At 47.1% G+C, this 20,797-nt stretch overlaps 4 protein-coding genes across 4 annotated transcripts; 2 read left to right on the forward strand and 2 right to left on the reverse strand.

Annotated features, from left to right (window-relative positions):
- Nucleotides 1-1,252: 1,252 nt before the first annotated feature.
- Nucleotides 1,253-5,245, forward strand: ATNIH1004_006629 (Nonribosomal peptide synthetases (NRPS); the record flags this gene model as incomplete). The annotated part of the gene is made up of 3 exons (XM_033571256.1): nucleotides 1,253-1,630; nucleotides 1,707-5,085; nucleotides 5,172-5,245. The coding sequence occupies 3 exons, from the start codon at nucleotides 1,253-1,255 to the stop codon at nucleotides 5,243-5,245; spliced, it is 3,831 nt and encodes a 1,276-aa protein (XP_033427288.1).
- Nucleotides 5,246-8,119: 2,874 nt separating this feature from the next.
- Nucleotides 8,120-9,980, reverse strand: ATNIH1004_006630 (T6SS phospholipase effector Tle1-like catalytic domain-containing protein; the record flags this gene model as incomplete). The annotated part of the gene is made up of 2 exons (XM_033571257.1): nucleotides 8,120-9,814; nucleotides 9,867-9,980. 2 exons carry the CDS (start codon nucleotides 9,978-9,980, stop codon nucleotides 8,120-8,122), a joined length of 1,809 nt encoding a protein of 602 aa, XP_033427289.1.
- Nucleotides 9,981-10,914: 934 nt separating this feature from the next.
- ATNIH1004_006631 (peroxidase/cytochrome P450 family protein) lies at nucleotides 10,915-14,605 on the forward strand (the record flags this gene model as incomplete). The annotated part of the gene is made up of 8 exons (XM_033571258.1): nucleotides 10,915-11,265; nucleotides 11,317-11,414; nucleotides 11,485-11,726; nucleotides 11,778-12,892; nucleotides 12,945-13,477; nucleotides 13,534-14,188; nucleotides 14,243-14,522; nucleotides 14,571-14,605. The coding sequence occupies 8 exons, from the start codon at nucleotides 10,915-10,917 to the stop codon at nucleotides 14,603-14,605; spliced, it is 3,309 nt and encodes a 1,102-aa protein (XP_033427290.1).
- Nucleotides 14,606-16,156: 1,551 nt separating this feature from the next.
- On the reverse strand, nucleotides 16,157-19,184 carry ATNIH1004_006632 (transcription factor domain-containing protein; the record flags this gene model as incomplete). The annotated part of the gene is made up of 5 exons (XM_033571259.1): nucleotides 16,157-16,238; nucleotides 16,315-16,392; nucleotides 17,574-17,670; nucleotides 17,727-18,913; nucleotides 18,970-19,184. The coding sequence occupies 5 exons, from the start codon at nucleotides 19,182-19,184 to the stop codon at nucleotides 16,157-16,159; spliced, it is 1,659 nt and encodes a 552-aa protein (XP_033427291.1).
- Between the last annotated feature and the right edge of the window lie 1,613 nt (nucleotides 19,185-20,797).

Consider the following 20,797-nt stretch of genomic DNA (forward strand, 5'->3'; position numbering starts at 1 on the left):
CACCTATCTCTAATTATTCGGAGTTACCGCCCACATATATATAGTGTATTTTTCCCTGTAATGTATTCTTTTTCTCTCCAACCATGTGAGGACCTAAGACCGACTGCGTAGTGGTGCTGAGCTTTACCACTACGCCACAGCCAAAAAGGCGCAAATCTCAGCGTACTATATAGCAAGGTCAGGTCCGTGACAAACCACATGGAAAATTGCTAATTTTTTTAGCGTATATTATTTATCTAAGGCTCCTTTTTTATATACTTGTTAAGATAAAGTTACTTGTTATATAAAATGTGATGATTTCGAGCCCAATTTATGATTAGTAAGAATATGATTCCCCAGCTGCTGTGCGGATTACTCCGTATACAAACCGCATCGAATCTAACTAAAGCTGCGGATTCTCCACTGTGAACGCCGAAATCGCAATCCGCAGCGGGCGGTTGCTGACACCCCCCTGGTCCGCAGGATATGCACCGAATGCAACTCTAGCTAGATGCATACCAGGCGTCATTCGTGCCCCACTCGGAAGCGATAGTGACATGTGGCTTCCAAATCATTGCTTCAACTACAGTGTTGCCGTTGCTTTCTCTTGTTTAATTACTAATACTCTAATTACTTGACATCAATTACCACAAGGCTGATAGAGATATTGTTGCCGTGGTCCCCTTGCTTGTGTCACGTCCTGAACTTTTAAACAACTAAACTTCCTCCGTACTTTGCTTTTTTGTGTCGAGGCTTGCATATTATGGAATGTGGTGGAGTTCGAGCGATTTTATTCGTCCATGTTAGATCGACCATGCACACAACCTTAACCCCGTAGTTACCCGTTTTCGTCAAAAAATGTAGTACGGCTCTACTTTCTGCAGTAGAAGCACCGGAGGTAGCCGCTACCATAGCTGGATGCTACTGATACATGAACCGTAAATACCTCATTAGGAAATAGAATTACGCTTAGACATTCTGCTTACAGGCATACCGTCCGCATGCATCGTCCACATTCATTCATGGTCCACCTTCTCATGGCCAAGACTATGAGAGGAACAAGGTATATTAGACTATTGCTTCTCGTTAGGTGAATGTTTATCTAACCGAAGTAAAGATCATTTGGGATGACGGCCGAGCTTGCTGATATCAAGTTATAGACTCAATATTCTTTGGATAGTTCTATATTCCAACCGGAACCATGAATCTACATGACGAGGAACATCGCCATCTAGGCGGATACTGCCTCTTCCCACGTTTAAGTTCTACTCCAATGACCCAGAAGCGACAGCGTCATGTTTCAACGTTGGGAGATGCAATGTGTCAGCAGTCTGGAGATCCGTCACCATTTCTTCAGCTGGCATGGGCCATGGTCCTTGGACTATACATTGCTTCCGAAAATATTTCCTTTCTTTACGCAAGAACTGATGGCAGCGAGGTCGAAGTATGGATTTGTGACTTCGAATTGACTAGCTCCGCATCATTTGCAAGCATGGTCAACCGTGCCACCTGCAGTCTTTGTTTCCGAGGCAATTCGTGGGATGAATGGTGTTGTCAGAAGGACATGTTCAACACGAAGTATAACACCGCCCTAGTACAGAAGCAGGTTGCGCAGTTAAGTGCAACAAAATCACCTTCTCAGCTTTTTGAGGTTCGTGCCGGTTATAGTCTTGCTCCTAAAGTGGATAAGCTATAGATCGCAAGACCCCGCTGACGCCGGAATATAGGATATCGATATAGTTCTGCAGGTTGAGATGGGTAACTCAGAGCATATCGCCACCCTAGAATTCAGTACTTTACATATATGTGAGAGGCAAGCTTTGAGTTTGGTTGAAACATTTAAGCTTGCGGTGGATCGACTTTGTGCCGAGCCTCACGTCCCAGTGGGTGATTTGAATCTTTGCAGTACTCACGATATCGATCAATTGAGCAGGTGGAATCCGGCCTTGCCTTCCCGTGACTGGATGTGTGTCCATGATGCCATACTCGAACAGTGTCTCCAAATTCCTGATCGTTCAGCTGTGGACTCCTGGGATGGTATCATATCATACAGCGAGTTGGACATGTTATCGTACCAGTTTGCTATACATCTTCATACTATGGGAGTCGGTCCTGAGTCCATTGTGCCATTGTGCTTTGAAAAGTCCAAATTCGCCGTAGTTGCTCTTCTTGGGGTACTGCGAGCCGGAGGAGCCTATTCATTTTTAGATCCTTCCTACCCCATTTCTCGACTGGCAAGCATGTGTGAGGATATTCTAGCAGGATTAATAGTCTGTTCGGCCAATACTTCCGCAATAGCAGCGAGGCTTGGCCTACGGACGGTAATATTGTCAGAGGATGAATTTAGCTCAAAGCCCGATAGCTCTCAGCAGCAACGTATAGGTTTAGCCGCAACAAGAAACAATCCAGTCTACGTGGCATTCACATCAGGATCGACAGGCAAACCAAAGGGCGTTGTTATTGAACACCGTGCGTTCTACTTGAGGGCAGAGGCAAATCAACAACAGCTCGGGTTGGATCGCCAGTCAAGGGTATTACAATTTGCGAATTATGTTTTCGATGTCAGTAACCGCGACATTCTTTATACTTTAATGTTCGGCGGATGTATCTGTATACCGTCCGAATTTGACCGCCACAATAACCTCGCGGCGTTTATGGTCCGGAAACAAGTGAATTGGGCGAGTTTGACTCCGTCGCTGACCAGCCTGCTAAAACCCAGCGATGTCCCTTTCCTACGCCACTTGGTTCTGTGCGGTGAACCACTGACACCGCTTCACATTGCCACTTGGGCTGACCGGGTGAATCTCATCAACGCCTACGGTCCTTGCGAGACTGTAACAGTATCCTCAGTGAGGAGTTTCATACACCCATTGGCCAGCCATACAAATATAGGCTATGGAAGTGGGTCTGTGCTCTGGATAGTGGATCAATACGACCACAACAAGTTGGTGCCTGTGGGGGCGGTGGGTGAGCTGGTGATCGAAAGTCCCAGTATCGGTCGAGGATATATCAATAACCCGGCGGCAACAGCCGCGTCCTTTATTCCGGCGCCCGTCTGGCTTCAACAGCTTCGGAAGAGCAATCCACCTGAGAGAGTCTATAAAACAGGGGACGTGGGACGGTATGAACCTGACGGAAGTATTTGTTTTATTGGGCGCAAAGATGAGCAGGTTAAGATCCGCGGGAATCGCATAGAGCTCGGCGAAGTAGAACATCACATTGAGCAGAGCTTGGCCGACAACGCTCAGATGTCCGTTATTGTCGATGCTGTTACACCAACAAAGGCCCATTGGCCATTACTAGTGGCCTTTCTGGCTGCCAAAAGATACACTAGACGCGACGGAGACATGAAGACTACCGTGCAACGGATACTCTCTGGATTGGAAAAGCAACTCAGCAGTCGAATACCAACTTACATGATGCCAAGCGCGTTCGTCCCTATTGACCGGATTCCGATGACCGCCACCGGAAAGAAGGACCGACGAAAATTACGAGAAATCTTTGGTACAATGACTCTGGACATGTTGGCAAACGTTCGGGCAGCAGAGGCCCGACGAGAACCAAATTGCGAGACAGAGAGGCGGTTGCAGCATCTATGGGCATCCGTACTTGGTCTACAACATGCGACTATTACTGTAAACGATGGATTCTTTCGGTTGGGGGGTGATTCGCTTAATGCGATGAAAATGGCGGCCATCGCACGGTCGGAGGGACTTGACGTGTCATTGGCAGATATATTGGAAAACCAGACATTGAGCAATCTAGCTGATGTCGTTTCAAAGAGACCACCAATCGATGTCACGGTCAAGTACAGACCTTTCTCCCTCGTGGACGCTGAAAATCTTATGCTCAAACTTCCAGTAGAGTTGGACGAGGCTAGATCTGGGAATATAATAGCTGACATCGTCCCTGCCACGGAATCCCAAGTTTTTTTCATTACTCAATGGACTCTCTCGTCATTTCGCTTCATGTTGAATGGAAAGGTTGACCCAGACCAACTACGTGCTGCTTGCCAAGTTGTGGTGTCTCAACACACTAGTTTGCGGACCGTGTTCACAAAGGTCGGTGATAGCTTCTTTCAGGTGGTGCTGAAAGAGATTGATGTCACCTTCAGTCATATCCAAACTGACGCCAGTTTGCAAGCATTCTGCCAGTCAAGATCGGACCTTGACCTTAGCTTGTCGCCTCTATCGGGAAAGCCTCTTGTCCAGTTCACACTAATTTCCAGCTCAGAGGTAGAGCATGCGTTGATGGTCCGTCTCTCCCATGCCCAATATGATGGCTACTCGTTTCCTATTATGATCCAATGCATTTCATCCTACTATAACAATAGCCATAAAACGGCACCCACGCTTCCGCTTGCTACACCATTCGCGGATTACGTATACACCTGCGATCGTCAAAAAAACCAGGAGGCATTCCAGTTCTGGCGGAAAAACCTCGAAGGCTCGTCCATGACCTCGCCAGCGCTTCTATTTAATATTTGCAACGACGAGATTCCGAAGGATATTAAACAATCTGCTAGTGGGAAACTCCCTACATGCCCAGAGGACCTCACTGTGGCCACTCTGATGAATGCAGCTCTCAGCATTATCCTATCACAGCTGGCACAGACGGATAATGTTGTATTTGGTGTTGTTATGAACACGCGCGACATCCCTTTAGAGGGGGTCGAGTCAATGCTCGGACCTTGCATCAATATCAACCCATTCCGGGTACGCCTGCTCGGCACAGAAACAGTGTCCAGGCTGTGTCGATCTTTGCATGGTCAATTTGCTCAAGTGGCTCGCTATGGTTACTTGGATCTTCCCGACATTGTCGCCAACAGCACGGACTGGCCACAGCGGACGAAGCTCGGTTTTATGATAAACCATCTCGATGGAAACAAGAAGCCTATTCCTCTCTCTCTGGATGGAGTCATATGTAACGATTCATCTTGGACTGCGAAGATCGACCTTTCCCATCAAGTACTAGTTCGCTCCGTTACGACAAAAGAGCAGTTGACGGTTGAGATCCTAACTTCCAATCGACTCATGAGGGTGGAAGACGCTAGTGCATTGGCAAGCAGGCTCATAGACACCGCGCAGGCTCTCTCGGAGTCTTTGGGTACGCCCCTCTCCTCGTTGCATTTTGAACGACTGTAGCCAATACACTGTTAGGAGCGCTCGGAAGCGCAATAGCTAGACCCTTAGCTAAGATGCTTAGTCAGGTGCGAAGTGTTTATATTCGCACCCGCGGGCCTGAACTCTTGAAGGCCAGCGATTAGTTCTGCAATATACGTGGTTCTATCTTCTCTCCTATATAGACACTCCCTTTCGCACCGTAGCGCCCTATTCAGCTCGTTACCAACCCCCACGCATAACAATCCATGTACGTTATGATGCCGCGCATAGTAAAAATTGACTTTTAAAGCTGCGAAATACGTAATAACAGTGTTCCTGCTATGAAAAATGGACTAAGGAGATGGGCGGTTGCTCTGGAATAATACGCCCCATAAAAAAAAAAAAAAAGGTCGCCACTAAGTATAAGCTTGGTCTCTATCATAAACTCTTTGGTCACACGATATTCTTCAGAATCCATGTCCTACTGTTATAGGGACGTAAAAGGGTGAGCGGAAACGAAGTGATAAGAAACACTCTGTGGTATGTCTATGCATACCAATTCTTGCTTTCCTTTACCAGTCCAATTCGTATTTTTCCATCCCTTGACGTTGTCTTCGACGACTAGCTTCAACGTTGTGATAAACCTTATCTGTTTGTACACGCCTAGTGAAGCCCCACATTCCCGTTTGTGCCACTGGTTGGCTTCGCCCAATCGTGCATCGTTCCGACTGCGCCAGACGCCTAATTAATCATTAACATATCTTGAGCCCTAAAACATAAGGAAAGCAAAGAAAACAAATGCAAAGAAAACAAATGCAAAAAAAAAACAAATGCAAAAAAATAATCATCACAAGCAGCCAAACCAATACTTCAACAATCCCCCACTGGCAACAGCTTCCAATGCGAGTGCGCGTCTAGTTCATGCAACTGATGGATATTCACGTACGCCCGAAGGCGAGACCGAAACACAACCACATAAAAATGGCGCAATTCCATTCATAGCCGTCTGCATAAGATAGATCTCGTATTAAGCTAAACACAGCCTGCCAGTTGAACAATTCCGTGTAGGCGTCTACCGCGTAGCCATCGCGATGGGTTTGAAGATTACGAAGGCTTTAACAAGCAATTGGGTCGGTTTCTCGAGAGTTTTGAGGACTAATAGGTGCTTCGGCTTATTTAGGGCGATGTAATCAAGAAGTCTCTCTGTAGTGCTGCAGTTTCATGTGGATATCCAAATCGTAGTTGCAATGAAGCCGCTGGGTGGAATTTGAGGGCATCCTGATCTGAGGGGATTAGGCTATGGTCGAAAAGTGACGTTTGTCGCGTCTGATATTGCATCTCAACATTTAGCTCTGCATTCTTTAGTCCAATTGCTAGCCTAGATGCCAGTTGCGCTCCTTTTGACCTATTTTGATCGCGGTGATGTAGAAACGTGTATCTACTTAAACGATGAACTAGAAAAATGCTGCAGAAAGACAAATGTTTGCAAAAAGGTGATAGAAAGTTAGCCTAAGTGATGCAAGAGTAGTAATATAATGCAAATATGATACTTCGTAAGAAGAAATGGAAGGAAGTGAAATTCCTTCCCGAACGAGTAACACTTACTAGGCTGCCAGAGGACATGATGTAAGTGTAACCCACAGCCAACCATAGGATAAGCAGCAATGTAACCAAACCTATTTCTCCCACGTCTTTTCAAACAGACTTTCTATCCTGGAAAAGAATGTATCCATAAATAGCACAGACTTCTCTCTATTGTCTGCTATTTCTTGAACCCCTTGTTTTTATGCCGGAATGCTGACATATGCCTCCCGAGGCCCCACGTAGGATGCTGCCTTCCACAAATAACCTTCTCCAGCTTTGTCCAGAAACTCTTTCCAGCAGGTCGATTTCGCCTTCTCGATGGCCTTTGTCGACACTCGGCATTTCTAACGCATTTCTTTAAATAACTCCAGCAAGAAAGGGTTCTGGCATCCTCTCAGCGCACAGCTGTCTTGCCATTTCCAACGCGTGTTGCTAACCCCACACTGCTGTGTTTTTAGCTCTGGAGAGAACCATCGTGAGTATGGTGATGGATTCGCTGTAGTTGTGCAAGCGTCGACCACTTTAGTAGTATGTGAGATAAGCTTCTCCACTACGGTGTCAGGTTCCTCCGTAGATTTGATATACGGTAGGGGTTCTATTTTGGACCGTACTGTTCGACTAGGTTTCTCCTAGTCTGTTCGGTTATATGCTTTCCTGGACCCTTTTTAGGGTTCTAAGTAGGCTGGATACCCATTCCGAGTAGGTTGCTTGATGCCCTGATCCATAGTGATCATGGTACAGGTGATGTTTGACCGAGGTGTTAGGGGTGCTTTCTACTGTGAGGTTGCTAGTAGATATGGTTCCGGGATAAGTAAGAGACCAGAAGGTACGAGTAACGCGGGGGAGACAGGAATAGGGCGGATGTTTTTGGGGCAAATTATATTGGATGATGGGCGGCTAAAGTCGCCCGCGCATTTGTCTACCCGTTGATTCTTGGCTCCCTGGATGCAGGACTTAATCTCCTGCAACATTGGTTGTATCAGTACCTCTTCTGCGGTGTGGTTAATATGGGTTGGTGGGATGTACGAGACTTGATATCATTGTGGGAAGTGATTCAACTGTGGTAGTAAATGTGGTGCCGATGGGAATCGAACCCACCACCTCCAAAAAGGGGCGATCAATTCAGCTTGCACGTTTCAAAGCGTTATGTCAATCAAGGGACGACATTGCTGGCTAGTCGCAAGTCCAGCTGCCCTTTCATACATTGCCTTTGTTCAGGCCCGGGAAATTGGCCACGCATTATACTTGCACATTTAGTTGAAATTGCTCGATAATCTTATTTATCAAGTCTTGACTAATGTTAAACACGAAGTGGAAAGGGATCGTAGAGTTTGCTGAGGGACAAGTCAGGATTGCCATTTTTTTTGTGTTCATCGTATAAGCAAATCACCTAGCCATGAAAGGAAGATGATAAGCACTCCCACGGGTTTAGTAGACTTTGAAACAGAATAATACTAATGAACACTGACGGCCCCTGCCGTGTTACCCCCGTTATTCTTACGTATATATGTCTCTCGAACCGGAGAGCCAGAATACTTGAAGATATCCCATTCGCCGATCCCATACTTTGCTGCTGCCTTCTTGACACCTCTGCCGCCGCCCCCAATAATGAGATTGCCAGGCCGGTAGTCGGGATTCGCTTGCATTCGACGAATAGCGGAGACATGGATCTGGGCATCAGCGGGAATATCGCGTACCTCGCCACAGGGAAGTGGCCACCGGATAGGCTTCCACGATCCATCGGGCTGCAGATCCATTCGTCGAAAAGGCATATATTCCATGATCTTCCAGCTTAAGACCGACGAAGTTGGCACTCCCTTTCCAATTGATAAGCAGTCGTGAAGTTTTCCGTCCGTACTAGACGAACGCAATGCTTGGCAAAAACCCGACTCGTCAACCTCGCCTTCTTTGCTGCTGGCTTCACACTCGCTGCCGGTTTCCTGATTACCGCGTTTTTCCTGGACAGCATGAGCCGACAGATCAGATTCAAAAGATTCATCCCAACAGTCGAACTGCTCCATCTTTCCTCGGTTAAATACAAGCCCTGCCCGCTGCGCCTCTTGCACCATCCAGACCAGTGGAGCATGGCTCAGGGCCCAATGCTCCCCATTATCAAGTGCCCAGCCACCACCAATATCCGCATGGCCTCCTGGAAACCAAACTTCCTCGATATCCTGCGGAGCGTCCTCAACATACTCATAGTCTCCGTGATTGGAAGTGGTCTTGGCCTCGCCTATGCCAGACTCAAGAAGAGAACCAGCTGATTGCCAACTATAGTCTGACTGGCTCTCCTTGGAAGAGGCGCCAGCTGCAACTGCTGAACTATCTGCCTGTCGGCGGATTGGTTGCGGCTTACCCTTGTTTGTACGACGCATGCGTTGGGTAGGCCGGTAGATTGTAGAAGCCTGCTGCCCAGACTCATCGCTAGTTTTCGTGTCTGCACCCTGCCCCTTGTGCATTATGTGATGACGTTTAAGATACAAGTCATGCTTTTTAAGGTGCTGATGCAACCATGAGTGCTGGTGGCCTTCGGTTGGCTTGACTTCTGATATGAGATCCTGCCGGAACTTTGCTCGTCGCTCATCAATGCTCACTGCGTGCCGGATAAATTTTGCAGACGTGCGTGCCGTGTATGGGAATCGACTGCGCTGCATCCACGGGTTTTCAAATCGGGGCACGCTATTGACAGTATCAAACAAACCCAGAAACTCTATCTGGGTAATTGGCCGGCTAAAAGTGTCTCGAAATGCAGCCATAAACTTAAATTCGTCATTATTGTGTTTCTTATCTCTGCCCCGCCGCTGCCATTTGGAAAATGTCTTCCATGCGAATCGCACTAGTTCTTCATTTCCCTTCTCCAAAAGTCCAATATAGTCCAACATCTCAGCGAGAAAGCGTGCAACATAAGCGCCACGGCTAAACCCAAAAAAATAGAGCTTGTCACCGGGTGAATAGTATCTCATGAGAAATTTGTATCCCCCCATGACATGCTCTGCAAAAGTGGACCCGATGGCCGAGTCCTTGGCCTTCATGTACGCCGACTTTATTTTCTCCAGCCTTCCTTTGTCCGTGAGTGACGGTGAGGTCACATAGGTTCCTATACCTGGTTGATAGTAATGGCAGTGACTGGCGTCGTTACGGTCCAGCATCTTTCACGCTGGGTAAGCAGTGTCCGTGACCATCGAGGGACAGAAAACTCACCCTGAAAATCTTCAAGACATTACTATCGGACACGCCGCCATGGAATTTATTCCCAGTCCCGTCAAAACAAAGGACAAACTCCTTGGGACCAGTGCTAGTTTCAGGGTTGGCCATCTTGTTTGCAACTTTCGATATTCCCTATCAATTCTCCGTGGAGATGTGAGCCCTGTGTTTTGCGTAGGATCACATTATACGGACGGTGGGTGTCATTTCATGAACAGGCATGTGACGTGCACTTTATAGGCTTCGTTGAACCAGGCACTGCTGAACCGTGGGCTATATGTAATGCTCAGCCTGCCGCTAGTGGTGTATCCGCAGGTATCACCATGTTACATCCCGCGGAAATGGTTCGGTTAGCGAAATCGGTACTTCAAGTGAGCGATTGGTCTTCCGAAACGGGAGCCTCAACGTCCCGTGGTGGGACCCCATGAGTATGACATAGCATACAACACCAACTTTATTAAAAAAAGCCTATTAGCTCCTGAAGTCCCACGGTGTGTAAATATGCTGTTACATTGTGGGCAAAATAAGCTTAAGGAATCGACGGATCGAACTTAAAACACAAGAGCTGATGTCATGTTCCGATCCTTCTACTAGCGGTCCAAGTCTGGTACGGGGCCGTCCAAACCGGATAAAGGCAATCTCAAACTTTCGCATATGGTAACATCGTTAATCGCTATTTGTCTAGAACTTTCCGTGTTCGGTCGTCTCCTAGCCTTTAAGCTTCTGACAGCCAAACGGGGCTACACCATTGGTTGCCCATTACTACACTGATATACTTCGAGGCGAATCATACATCAGGGATATGTTTCTGTTTGTCGTATGTATGCCCCCCTCCATGACGCAAAGCTGACGCCTCCACTACTAGATTGTTGTCGGCGAAACAACGCACGCTTCCACCGCAAGGTAAGCACCTCAATCTGAATTGTGGGTCATAAGGAATAAAAACCACACGGAAGCCCCTCTCATATATTATCTTACTGTCAGCAATACAACTTGCCAATACCATTGAGACTCTGCAGAAAGGTACGGAGACTCAATTTCCAAGATGAAGTTTTCCTCGGGCAGTGGAGGTGAGAGCAGTCGCCCTCAGGCTGTGACAAATGGTGTGCAGAAAAGCGACCATAGCGGTAAACTGTCAGTGACCGACAAGCACCACGAGGAGGGCTTGTTAGATGCGTTCAAGAAATATAGGCAATTGGTTCATGCCTCTCGTCGCCCGCTGCCCACAGAGACAGGCGATGGCACCTACATCGAGGATGAAACCAATAGCGGGCTATGGGCAGATCTTCGAAGCCTGGGCATCAAAGATATCAACACTCTGTTACGTCTTAAGAAGACAAAGGGGACCGGACAACTAATAGATGATAAGACGATGTTCATGGAACATGTCATTCAGGTGCCTATCTCTTGATTGCCTTGCACAGACTATTACTGAAATCCCTCGCAGCTTGTCAGTAGACTCCCCGATGACTCTAAGACGCGGGTGAAGTTGACCAACTCGTTTCTCGAAGAACTTTGGGACTCGTTGCCTCACCCTCCACTTTCGTAAGCTTAGAACTCTTAGTCTGATGGCTCTGCGATCGCACTCATTCTCGGAATTTCTAACGGGCGATAGATATGCCGGTGATAAGTATGCCTACCGGAGTGCGGATGGGTCTTACAACAGTCCCACCCTTCCCTGGTTAGGGGCTGCCAACACAGAATATGCTCGTACCACTCGTCCACAATCTACCCTGCCACCTAATCTCCCAGACCCAGGGCTACTTTTTGATAGCGTTATGGCCAGAGATCAGTTCAGGCCGCACCCAAACAAAGTCTCGAGCATTTTCTTTACTTGGGCCTCCTTGATTATCCACGGTGTGTTTCTACAATTATGATTGAAGCTTCTATATAAACTGACCATACCAGACATCTTTCAAACCGACCCACGGGATGAAAATAAGAATAAGACCTCATCGTATTTGGACCTGTCTATTCTATATGGAGACGTTCAAGAAGAGCAGGACATGATCCGGACGTTTGAAGGCGGACGGTTGAAGCCGGACTGCTTTTCTGAACCACGACTCCAGGCCCTGCCGGCTGCATGCGGTGTTATTCTGGTAATGCTGAATCGATTCCATAATTATGTGGTTGAACAGCTGGTTCTTATCAATGAAAACGGTCGATTTACTAAACCAAAAACCGAACATCTTACGGAGGATGACGCTAAAAAAGCGTGGGCGAAATATGACAACGAACTATTTCAAACGGGGCGACTGATAACCTGTGGCCTATACATCAATATTACTCTCTACGATTATCTGCGTACAATTATCAATCTCAATCGAGTAAATAGTACCTGGTGCTTGGACCCCCGAGCAAGAATGGGGGATCACGAGACAACCCCTTCTGGACTCGGAAATCAGTGCTCGGTTGAATTCGACCTTGCCTATCGATGGCACTCAACCATCAGTCAGAGGGATGAGGCTTGGACAGAAAAAGCCTACCAACAAATTGTCGGCAAACGGGGAGAGGAAGCATCCGTGGAGGATCTCACCAGTGCCATGCACAAATATGGGATGAGTCTCGATAAAGATCCTTCAAAACGCACGTTTGCTCAGCTGGAGCGCCAGGCGGATGGTAAGTTCAAAGATGAGGAGCTGGTAGCTATCCTGACCGATGCAATCGAGGAGGTTTCCGGCTCCTTTGGAGCGCGACATATCCCGAAAGTGCTCCGGTCAGTGGAGATGTTAGGGATAGAGCAGGCCAGACGGTGGAGAGTTGCCTCACTTAACGAGTTCCGCAAATTTTTTGGACTAAAGCCTCACCAAACCTTTGAAGATATCAATTCTGACCCTGAGATTGCGAATCGACTTCGTCATCTCTATGATCACCCTGATCATGTGGAACTTTATCCCGGTATAGTGGTAGAAGAGGCTAAGGAGCCAATGGTACCTGGGGTCGGGATTGCCCCGAGTTACACCGTCTCACGAGCTGTATTGTCTGATGCGGTGGCTCTTGTCCGAGGCGATAGATTTTATACTGTGAGTGGCTCTTGTGCCTCCTAGGAAGGAGGAAAGCTGAACCCATCGTTAGATTGACTACAACTCCCACAATTTGACAAACTGGGGCTACAAAGAGTCCCACTACGATTTGGACATCAACCAGGGCTGCGTATTCTATAAGCTTGCGTTACGGGCCTTTCCCAACTGGTTCAAGCAAGACTCGATCTACGCTCACTATCCAATGACTATTCCTAGCGAGAACAAAGTTATTATGACAGATTTGGGGCGGGAGCAAGATTACTCATGGGATCGCCCTGCATTCATTCCTCCCCGGATCAACATATTTGCCTATCCCAATGTCCGTTATATCCTCGGTGATAAGGATATGTTCCGTGTCACTTGGGGCGAGGCAACTGGGTACGTATTTGGCCAGCGCGGATACGACTTTATGCTCTCCGGAGACACGTCTTTCCATGGCAGCCAGCGCCAGACTATGAGCCAGTCGCTTTATCGTGACCAATGGAACAAGCACGTCAAAGAATTCTACATCGCTACTACCCGAAGGTTATTGGCGGAAAAGTCATGCAACCTAGGCAATGTGAATCAAGTAGATATCACCCGCGAGTGAGTCTCTATCATTCCTCGAAATTTTACATCAAATGGTTAATTTCGCGATCCAGTGTTGGAAATCTTGCACACGTCCATTTCGCGGCGAGCGTCTTCTCCCTTCCGCTCAAATGCCAAAAGCACCCCCATAGTATCTTCACTGAGCACGAGATGTATCAGATCATGGCAGCTATATTCACAGCAATTTTCTTTGACGTCGATCCTTCCAAATCCTTCATGTTGCGACACAAGGCTCGAGAGGCTGCTCAGAAACTTGGCGCGGTAGTCGAAGCCAATGTCAAGAAAATTAGTGCCACCAGCCTCGTGTCAACGTTATTTGACGGCTTCCGCTCCAATGAATACCCAATGAGAGAGTATGGGATTCATATGGTAAGGCGGTTGCTGGAAACCGGCTTGGGGCCATCGGAGATTACCTGGTCCCAGATCCTGCCCACCGCAGTTGCCATGGTCCCCAACCAAGCGCAGGTCTTTACACAGATCATGGACTACTACCTTTCCGACGACGGCAGAAAGCATCTTCCATCTATCAATCGCTTTGCCAAGGAAGACTCGCCTGAGTCGGATGACAAATTACTACGCTACTGCATGGAAGCGATTCGTATTAATGGAATATTCGGGTCGTATCGCGAGTCGACAACCCAAGTCACTCTCGAGGAGCAAGGCCGCCAAATTAACATCAACCCTGGTGATAAAATATTCGTGAGCTTTGTACGTTTTGGAAATGCCCGTGCGATGTTAAAGATGCTGATACAACAGTGTTAGGTTGATGCCAATCGGGACCCTCACGTCTTTCCCGACCCGAACGAGGTCCATCTCGACCGGCCCATGGAGTCTTATATCCACTATGGTGTTGGCCCACATACCTGCCTGGGCCAGAACGCTAGCAAGGTTGCTTTAACTGCTATGCTGCGGGTGGTCGGCAGCCTGGAAAATCTGCGTCGTGCTCCTGGGCCTCAAGGAGAGCTAAAGAAGATCCCGCGGCCGTTCCATTTCTACAGCTATATGATGGAGGATGAGACGAGCTATTATGCCTTCCCAATGTGTAAGTGAACTGACATTCCTGGTTGAGCGTGTAGTAACAAGCATGCAGCTTTCAAGGTTCATTACGATGGTCAAATCGAATAGGTGGGTGGCTGTGTACCAGAACATATAAGATGATCAATTTGTTGATTTAACGTTCTCATGAGTTATCCGTATTTTTTACCACCAATCGCCTTAATACTTCTCGCCTGGACTTCCTGAACGCCGGCCAGCTCTTGGTGAGAAGGTTGTTTAAGTTTGGCACCTCTGCTGATCGGATATTGACACACAGAGTCAAGTAATGGTACTACGCTTGGTATAATAATGAGTTACATAAGTAACAAAACATAATAGTATGACAAAAGAGTATTGTGAGTCTCATGGGTTCACTTTTGATCAAGTGTAAATCGTATAGCAACAACATTGTCCGCTTCGAGGCCTTGCAGATCGCATTGATACATCTTACGTAGGTAGTATCATGTAGGTGGTCAAGCAATAGTTGACCTCTAATATTGTTAATACATATCCACTAAGGTGAAAGCACCCTTGACCATCTCTTTCAACTTCCCTTTGACCTAAAACCCAGTCAGTCCCCCCTCAAACGCCCAGACAAACTTCTCATGTTCCTCACTGAGAGCTCCACCTCTTTGCCCCCTTCAACGCAAAGTACATAATTTAAGAGATGCATACTTTGGTCCACCCTCTTCTCGCCACTTTGGACAATCTCGATCACCGCAGCAGCCGTATTCACCACACTCGTGTCTTGCATAACTCCAACGATGACAGCCCCTCTCCTAAACTGTACAAGCACATGCAAGATGTTTTCGTCCACTTTCTCACCTGGCATCTCAAAGGCACCGGGGGAGCTAATTTCTGTTGCTGATCTCTATTTATAAGGTCTAGGGTATTTATTGATGCTGAAGTATACTCACGTCCATCGTCTGATGAGACAGAGCTGGCGCATAATTTGCGGCCAAAAACGGGATTTATTTTGAGCGGATGAAACAAATCCAGAGCATCTGTGGAAGAGGTTATAGGCCGCAACTCGAGAGTTAGAGGCCGATATAAAGGGCCTTGTGTATTTCTTGTCGAGAGATCTGCAGAAAAAGTTAGACTGCGCGATGGATGCATATCCCGGGTGGTGGAGAGGTCGTCAACGGCTAAACCCATAAAACCCATAAAACCCATAGAACAGGCTACATACATGTCATGGAAATACTCTTGAATCCTTTGGTTAGCAGAGTACCTTGATGTAGAGCACCGAAGTCCTCTCGATAGGAATGCAAGAGACTCGGTTGGTTGAGATACTGTGATCCCTGGTATTTCCACAAGATAGGGCTCGGGATCCCCGGACAGGACGATTTATATTAATTCAAGCTATACCCCCACCAGCAATCAAATCTGCCCCTAGCGCACACATCATTGCAACAAGAACAGCCATCGCATCCCCAGTCGGGGTCGCAGTACTCTAGGCCGACCCGCTCTTACGGCTTGTAGCCTTAGCCGTAGATGTGGCTGACGAAGTACTTGTATTCGTAACCGGATCTGGCGTATTACATTGTTAGGTATAAGTGTTCCAGTGTAGGAAAATTACCTACTTACCCCGGGAGAACATCAACGCCGTCGAATGTGTACTCCTCATCGGATGTAGTTAGGTTAGACGCGCGCGGTTTCCAGGTTCATGCTTGGGATCTTGTCCTGGTTGAGGGGGTAGAGGTTAAAGATGGAGGGGTCGGAGCTGGATATGCGTTAGGATAGTATTCCTCGTTGATCTGGTATGTGGAGATGGTCTGCGCGAAGGTGGTGCTACTCACTCAGAGGATGACCATTCGACTTTGTCGCATTGGAAAGATCGAGCTCTGAGCCGCTCATTGGGGATACCACGGACAAACCTTTAAAACATGGTGTGTTAGCTGCTTTCAAAAAGTTTCAGAGTGGGATGCGAGAACTGGCGCGTACAAAATGCGATACAGCGAAGCTGGCAGCTCCGGCGAGGGTAGAAAGTTGGACCTTTTTTTTTTTTTTTGATATGACCTTGGGTGTTAATATATGGAACAGTTGGAGGCCGGGGAGTCTCGGCGTTATATTCTATGACCTGAGAGTCTTTGAGATGTCTTGCGATATCTCCATGGGAGCTCTCGTTTAGTTATATAGTTACTTTATACTGTGGATCACGTCATCACCCAGGGTCCAGGGGAAAGAGGATGACAAAAACGGCATCCACTATAGGAATTACTAGGAGTATAATCCAAAAACATGGATGATACATGCACAATGGACTCACCACAGTCCAAACAGTCGGCAACAACGACGTGCCCAAAATGATGCTGGTGGTGGCGATGGACAAGACTTGACCAGCGTGGCTGCGAGGATAGCCATTGAGCTAGCTTAACCTTTTTTTGTCCTTGGATCCTCTCAAGGTCATGTTGCACCGTTTAAACAGCTCATTGTCGATCATAATTTTGTCAGTGATGCTTATGGCTACCTTTGACGTTAACCTTTGAAACACCATGCAGTATCCACTTGTTGATCTTCCCTACTACCCAAGTTGGTCCGAGGAACAATCTGCTCTCGACGAATGATGGCCCATGCCATGGTTGAGCGACGTAAGGGTTATTGGTTATTGGAAAAGGGTACGTACCCCTGTTGTATTACGGAAGAACCTTCAGGAAATTGTCAATTGACCCCGGGGCTACTGGAGGTTGGGTGCCGCAAACACATATCTACCATAGGCGAGTGGCGCCCAGTAACTAAAGCTATGGGGTAGGAATTATTCCTTTCGCTGAATATAGCGCTTAATACTACGTAAGTTGCATAAACTGATAGTGCAAATCTATTCTCATATAACTTGTTTCACGAAATCTCTATGGTTCGATATGCAAAATGTTCAAAATGATACCAGAATTAGTGATAACGGGCTTGAACGCCTCTTCGATTCAGTGAGAATTTGAACTTCATAGAATGTGTTTTGGCCTGACAACTGGAAAAAATATGACAATGGACGATTTGATTAGGCTTATATTATTGACAAGCCTCGAGAACAGACCGAGCTGATGAAAGAAACTGCAACCACCTTGGATGCAGCGGCGCCTCGAAGCGCGACAGGATCAAAGCAAGATGATTGTAGGAAAGCGGCCCAGACACGGATTCACTGAAGCTTTCGAACGACACTGTATTGGATCTATTAGCATGTAGCTCTATACTAGGGCAGACTCCAGCAACTTACAGGTAAGCAGCCTCGCCTGCGTCCAGATGTTTCCAAAATGCCTGAGTTGTAAATGAAGAACAGTGACGTCATGGTCGATACTAGAGTAGAGACTATTATGTGGCACTGTCCTCGACTTTCTATGAAGATCAAGGAAGATAAGCGTCGTGAAAATGGTAAACGTGATTGCCGGGTCCACAGTGAGGCAGAATGTACTATCCCATTGACCAGCCAGTGAGGCAATGTCCTGACACGTCTCAAGAACGCGCTGCCAGCTTGAATGCCAGTCATCTGCTCGTCGTTGACCGCAGTCCACGACTGAAAGGAGCAATTGTGCCATCCGCAGATGGAAGACAGTGATTAGCCTTGCATGGTGGTCGATGGGCGTCTTGTTTGCGAACGCATTGCGTCGGGGGTTGAGCCAGCCCCGCGGAAGGGCAAGACGAAGTGTAGTTAGCTGTCGCTCGACGTTGGCGACATGTGCCACTATCCCCTCTTGCCATCGCAGCAGGTGCATGCGGATGACCAGACCGGCCTGGCGCATGGTGGCGACGGTGATGTTGTGAATGTTGTTTAGCAAGGTCTCCGGGTCTGATGTGATGGCAGGAAGGAGTTCAGATAGACCGTCCGAGTTAGGAGGCAGGAATATTCCCCGGGAGGCAGCCTTTGCTTGACTGACGTTAAAGAAGATATTGATGGCCGCATCGTCAATTAGATACGGTGTTCCGGAGGCGAGATTGGAGTATGTGTCGAGTCGGTAGATACGCCACCATAGCGCTCGCCATTCTTGGATATCTTCATTGCTAACCGTGCTCCAGTCGGGATAGAGCGCGCGGATATGATCAAGTCGGTCTAGGCCGATACGATAGGCCATGCGCGTTAACCTACCAATACGCAGCCAGGAGTGGTGTCCTGGGAATTGATGGAACTCGTAGAAGGCCAGTACATAGGCTTTGCGGAACTGATCAAGGGATGGAGCGTCTCCAATCAGGTCATCTTCTAGCAGGCTTGAGCTGAGGAGTGAGTCCAGCCCGGCATCTATACTTGATCCGTCATCGTTCATGGCAAACTGGGTCAGTTTTGCACCAATGATGGCCATGGCCGAGATGAGATCTTGGCTGCAAAGCGAGCTCCGATAGCGGCGGAGAAACCGTTCTTTCGAAAAGATAGGATTCGCATCCTGGGCAATATCAAAGAAGCTCTCAATGCTGCAGGAGTTGCGGAGCTTAGCTTAGCTCTGGGGTAATGAGAAAAGGTTACCTACAGGTATTCCTCCTGGGGTAAGGAGAAATGCAGGTAGCTCGAACACGAAGGGCTAGTGTCAGCGTCCTGCGGCGGAACTCCACGGAGAGACTGCTCAGGAAAGGCAGGGTCCGCAGGAGTGGGGAGGGAGGCTAACGGAGAAAGGACGATCTCGGGCTCTTGAAGTGTGACGCCACCGGCTGGTGGTACTTGACAATATGCATTAGTTCTTAGCATCCATTAGAGGGAAATGGAAGAGCTACCAGACGTTGTGCGTGATCTGGATAGGCGAGTTGTATAATGTTGGACTAACAGGGGACAGTGGGTTACCGGATGCATCTATCACAGACCCTCGACGGCATAGTTCAGGTCTCCGGACTAGGGGAGGACGGTCCAGGATGATCCATATGTTTGTTTGAAGTGGAGCTAGCGCTAGGAGGAGAGGAACACGACCTCTAAAGCGATGAAAAGATCATTCGCCGAAGCCAAGCTTCAATTATGTGACATTTTGCTAACGAACAAGGGAACAGTCAAATCTCCACGTCATTCCCGAAGTGGGGCACAGATCTTCCGAGGAGCATCTTTTCTCCACACTCATTTATCTTCACCGGGTGCCAGCTCGCCGTGGTCTAAAAAAACCTCGGCGTGGGCTAAAATTCTGCCACCTCCGCCACCGCCTTTTTAGACCACGGTGAGCCTTTTCTTGGCATGGGCTCAGCGTGGTCTAAAATTAAATTTTCCGTATCTTTTAGACCATGTTGAATCCCTTCAGCGTAGCTTGACCATGCTAACCTTTTTGGCCCTAGTGTTAGTCCCCGGTCGGAGCATATGCTGAGCATATGCTTAAAATATTAAACTGCGTGAGATTATTCATTACATTATTAATATATATAATCAACATATTCACTATATTAAACAATAGAGGCAGATTTTGCAACACACTGTGAATGATCCTACACCCAAATTAGGTAATAAAAATGTTGGCCGCGTTTGCATTTATTTTGGAACTAGAAGACCTAATTTTTTTTTCTTTATTCTTTCTCTCTTCTTCTCTTTTTAAACTCCCCTTTTTAAGTAAGTATCACATGTCCCTTCTTGGCATATACTATGTATATATCTTAACTAGAAGACTTAAAACCTTTCCTTCTCCCCTTTCCTTTCTGTATGCCCAGAGTATATAATTACAACTATTTATGTAACCTTTTTTTTCTGTATACCCAGTGCATATACTACCAATCTGTGACCTAATTTTTTTTTTTTTTGCATGTCAGAATACACTAATAATTTTAGTTTTTATTTAGGGGCCTTGTTCTTAGCATATACTATTAATATGCAGAGAATACAGCTTTCGTGTAAAAACTTTAATAATCCAGAGGTCACGGGGGGGGTGAACCCCCACCCCGACTACGGTTACTTCCACGGTAAGTATCTACTTAATATATTTATAATATATGCTTAACATATGCAGGTCCTATCCCAAATCTAAACCCTACTTAGCACCCACACCCGGACCCCCGCACACCTGTGACCACCGCGGACAACAAGAGTATAGGGCCCCCACAGATATGTAGTATATACTAATTATTTATAAATACCCTAACTCCTAGTTTAAAACTATTAGGTATTAATAGCATAGTGTAAGTAATTAACATGCCTGGTATATATTAAATATAGGCTAACAACCTCGCAGATACAATATTATAGTTAATGGTAACTAAATATATAGCCAGCCTATCTATTTTTAGATTACTATAGGTCGTGTTTTTTAGCATATTATTAGTATATACTACCTATTCCATAGCTTCGCCGCCATATCTGGAACGCCTATCCCGGTGCCAGTAAGTTATTTA

Source organism: Aspergillus tanneri (assembly GCF_003426965.1).
Source record: "Aspergillus tanneri strain NIH1004 chromosome Unknown AapTan_4_pilon_pilon_pilon, whole genome shotgun sequence".
In the NCBI taxonomy this organism is placed as follows: Eukaryota; Fungi; Ascomycota; class Eurotiomycetes; order Eurotiales; family Aspergillaceae; genus Aspergillus; species Aspergillus tanneri.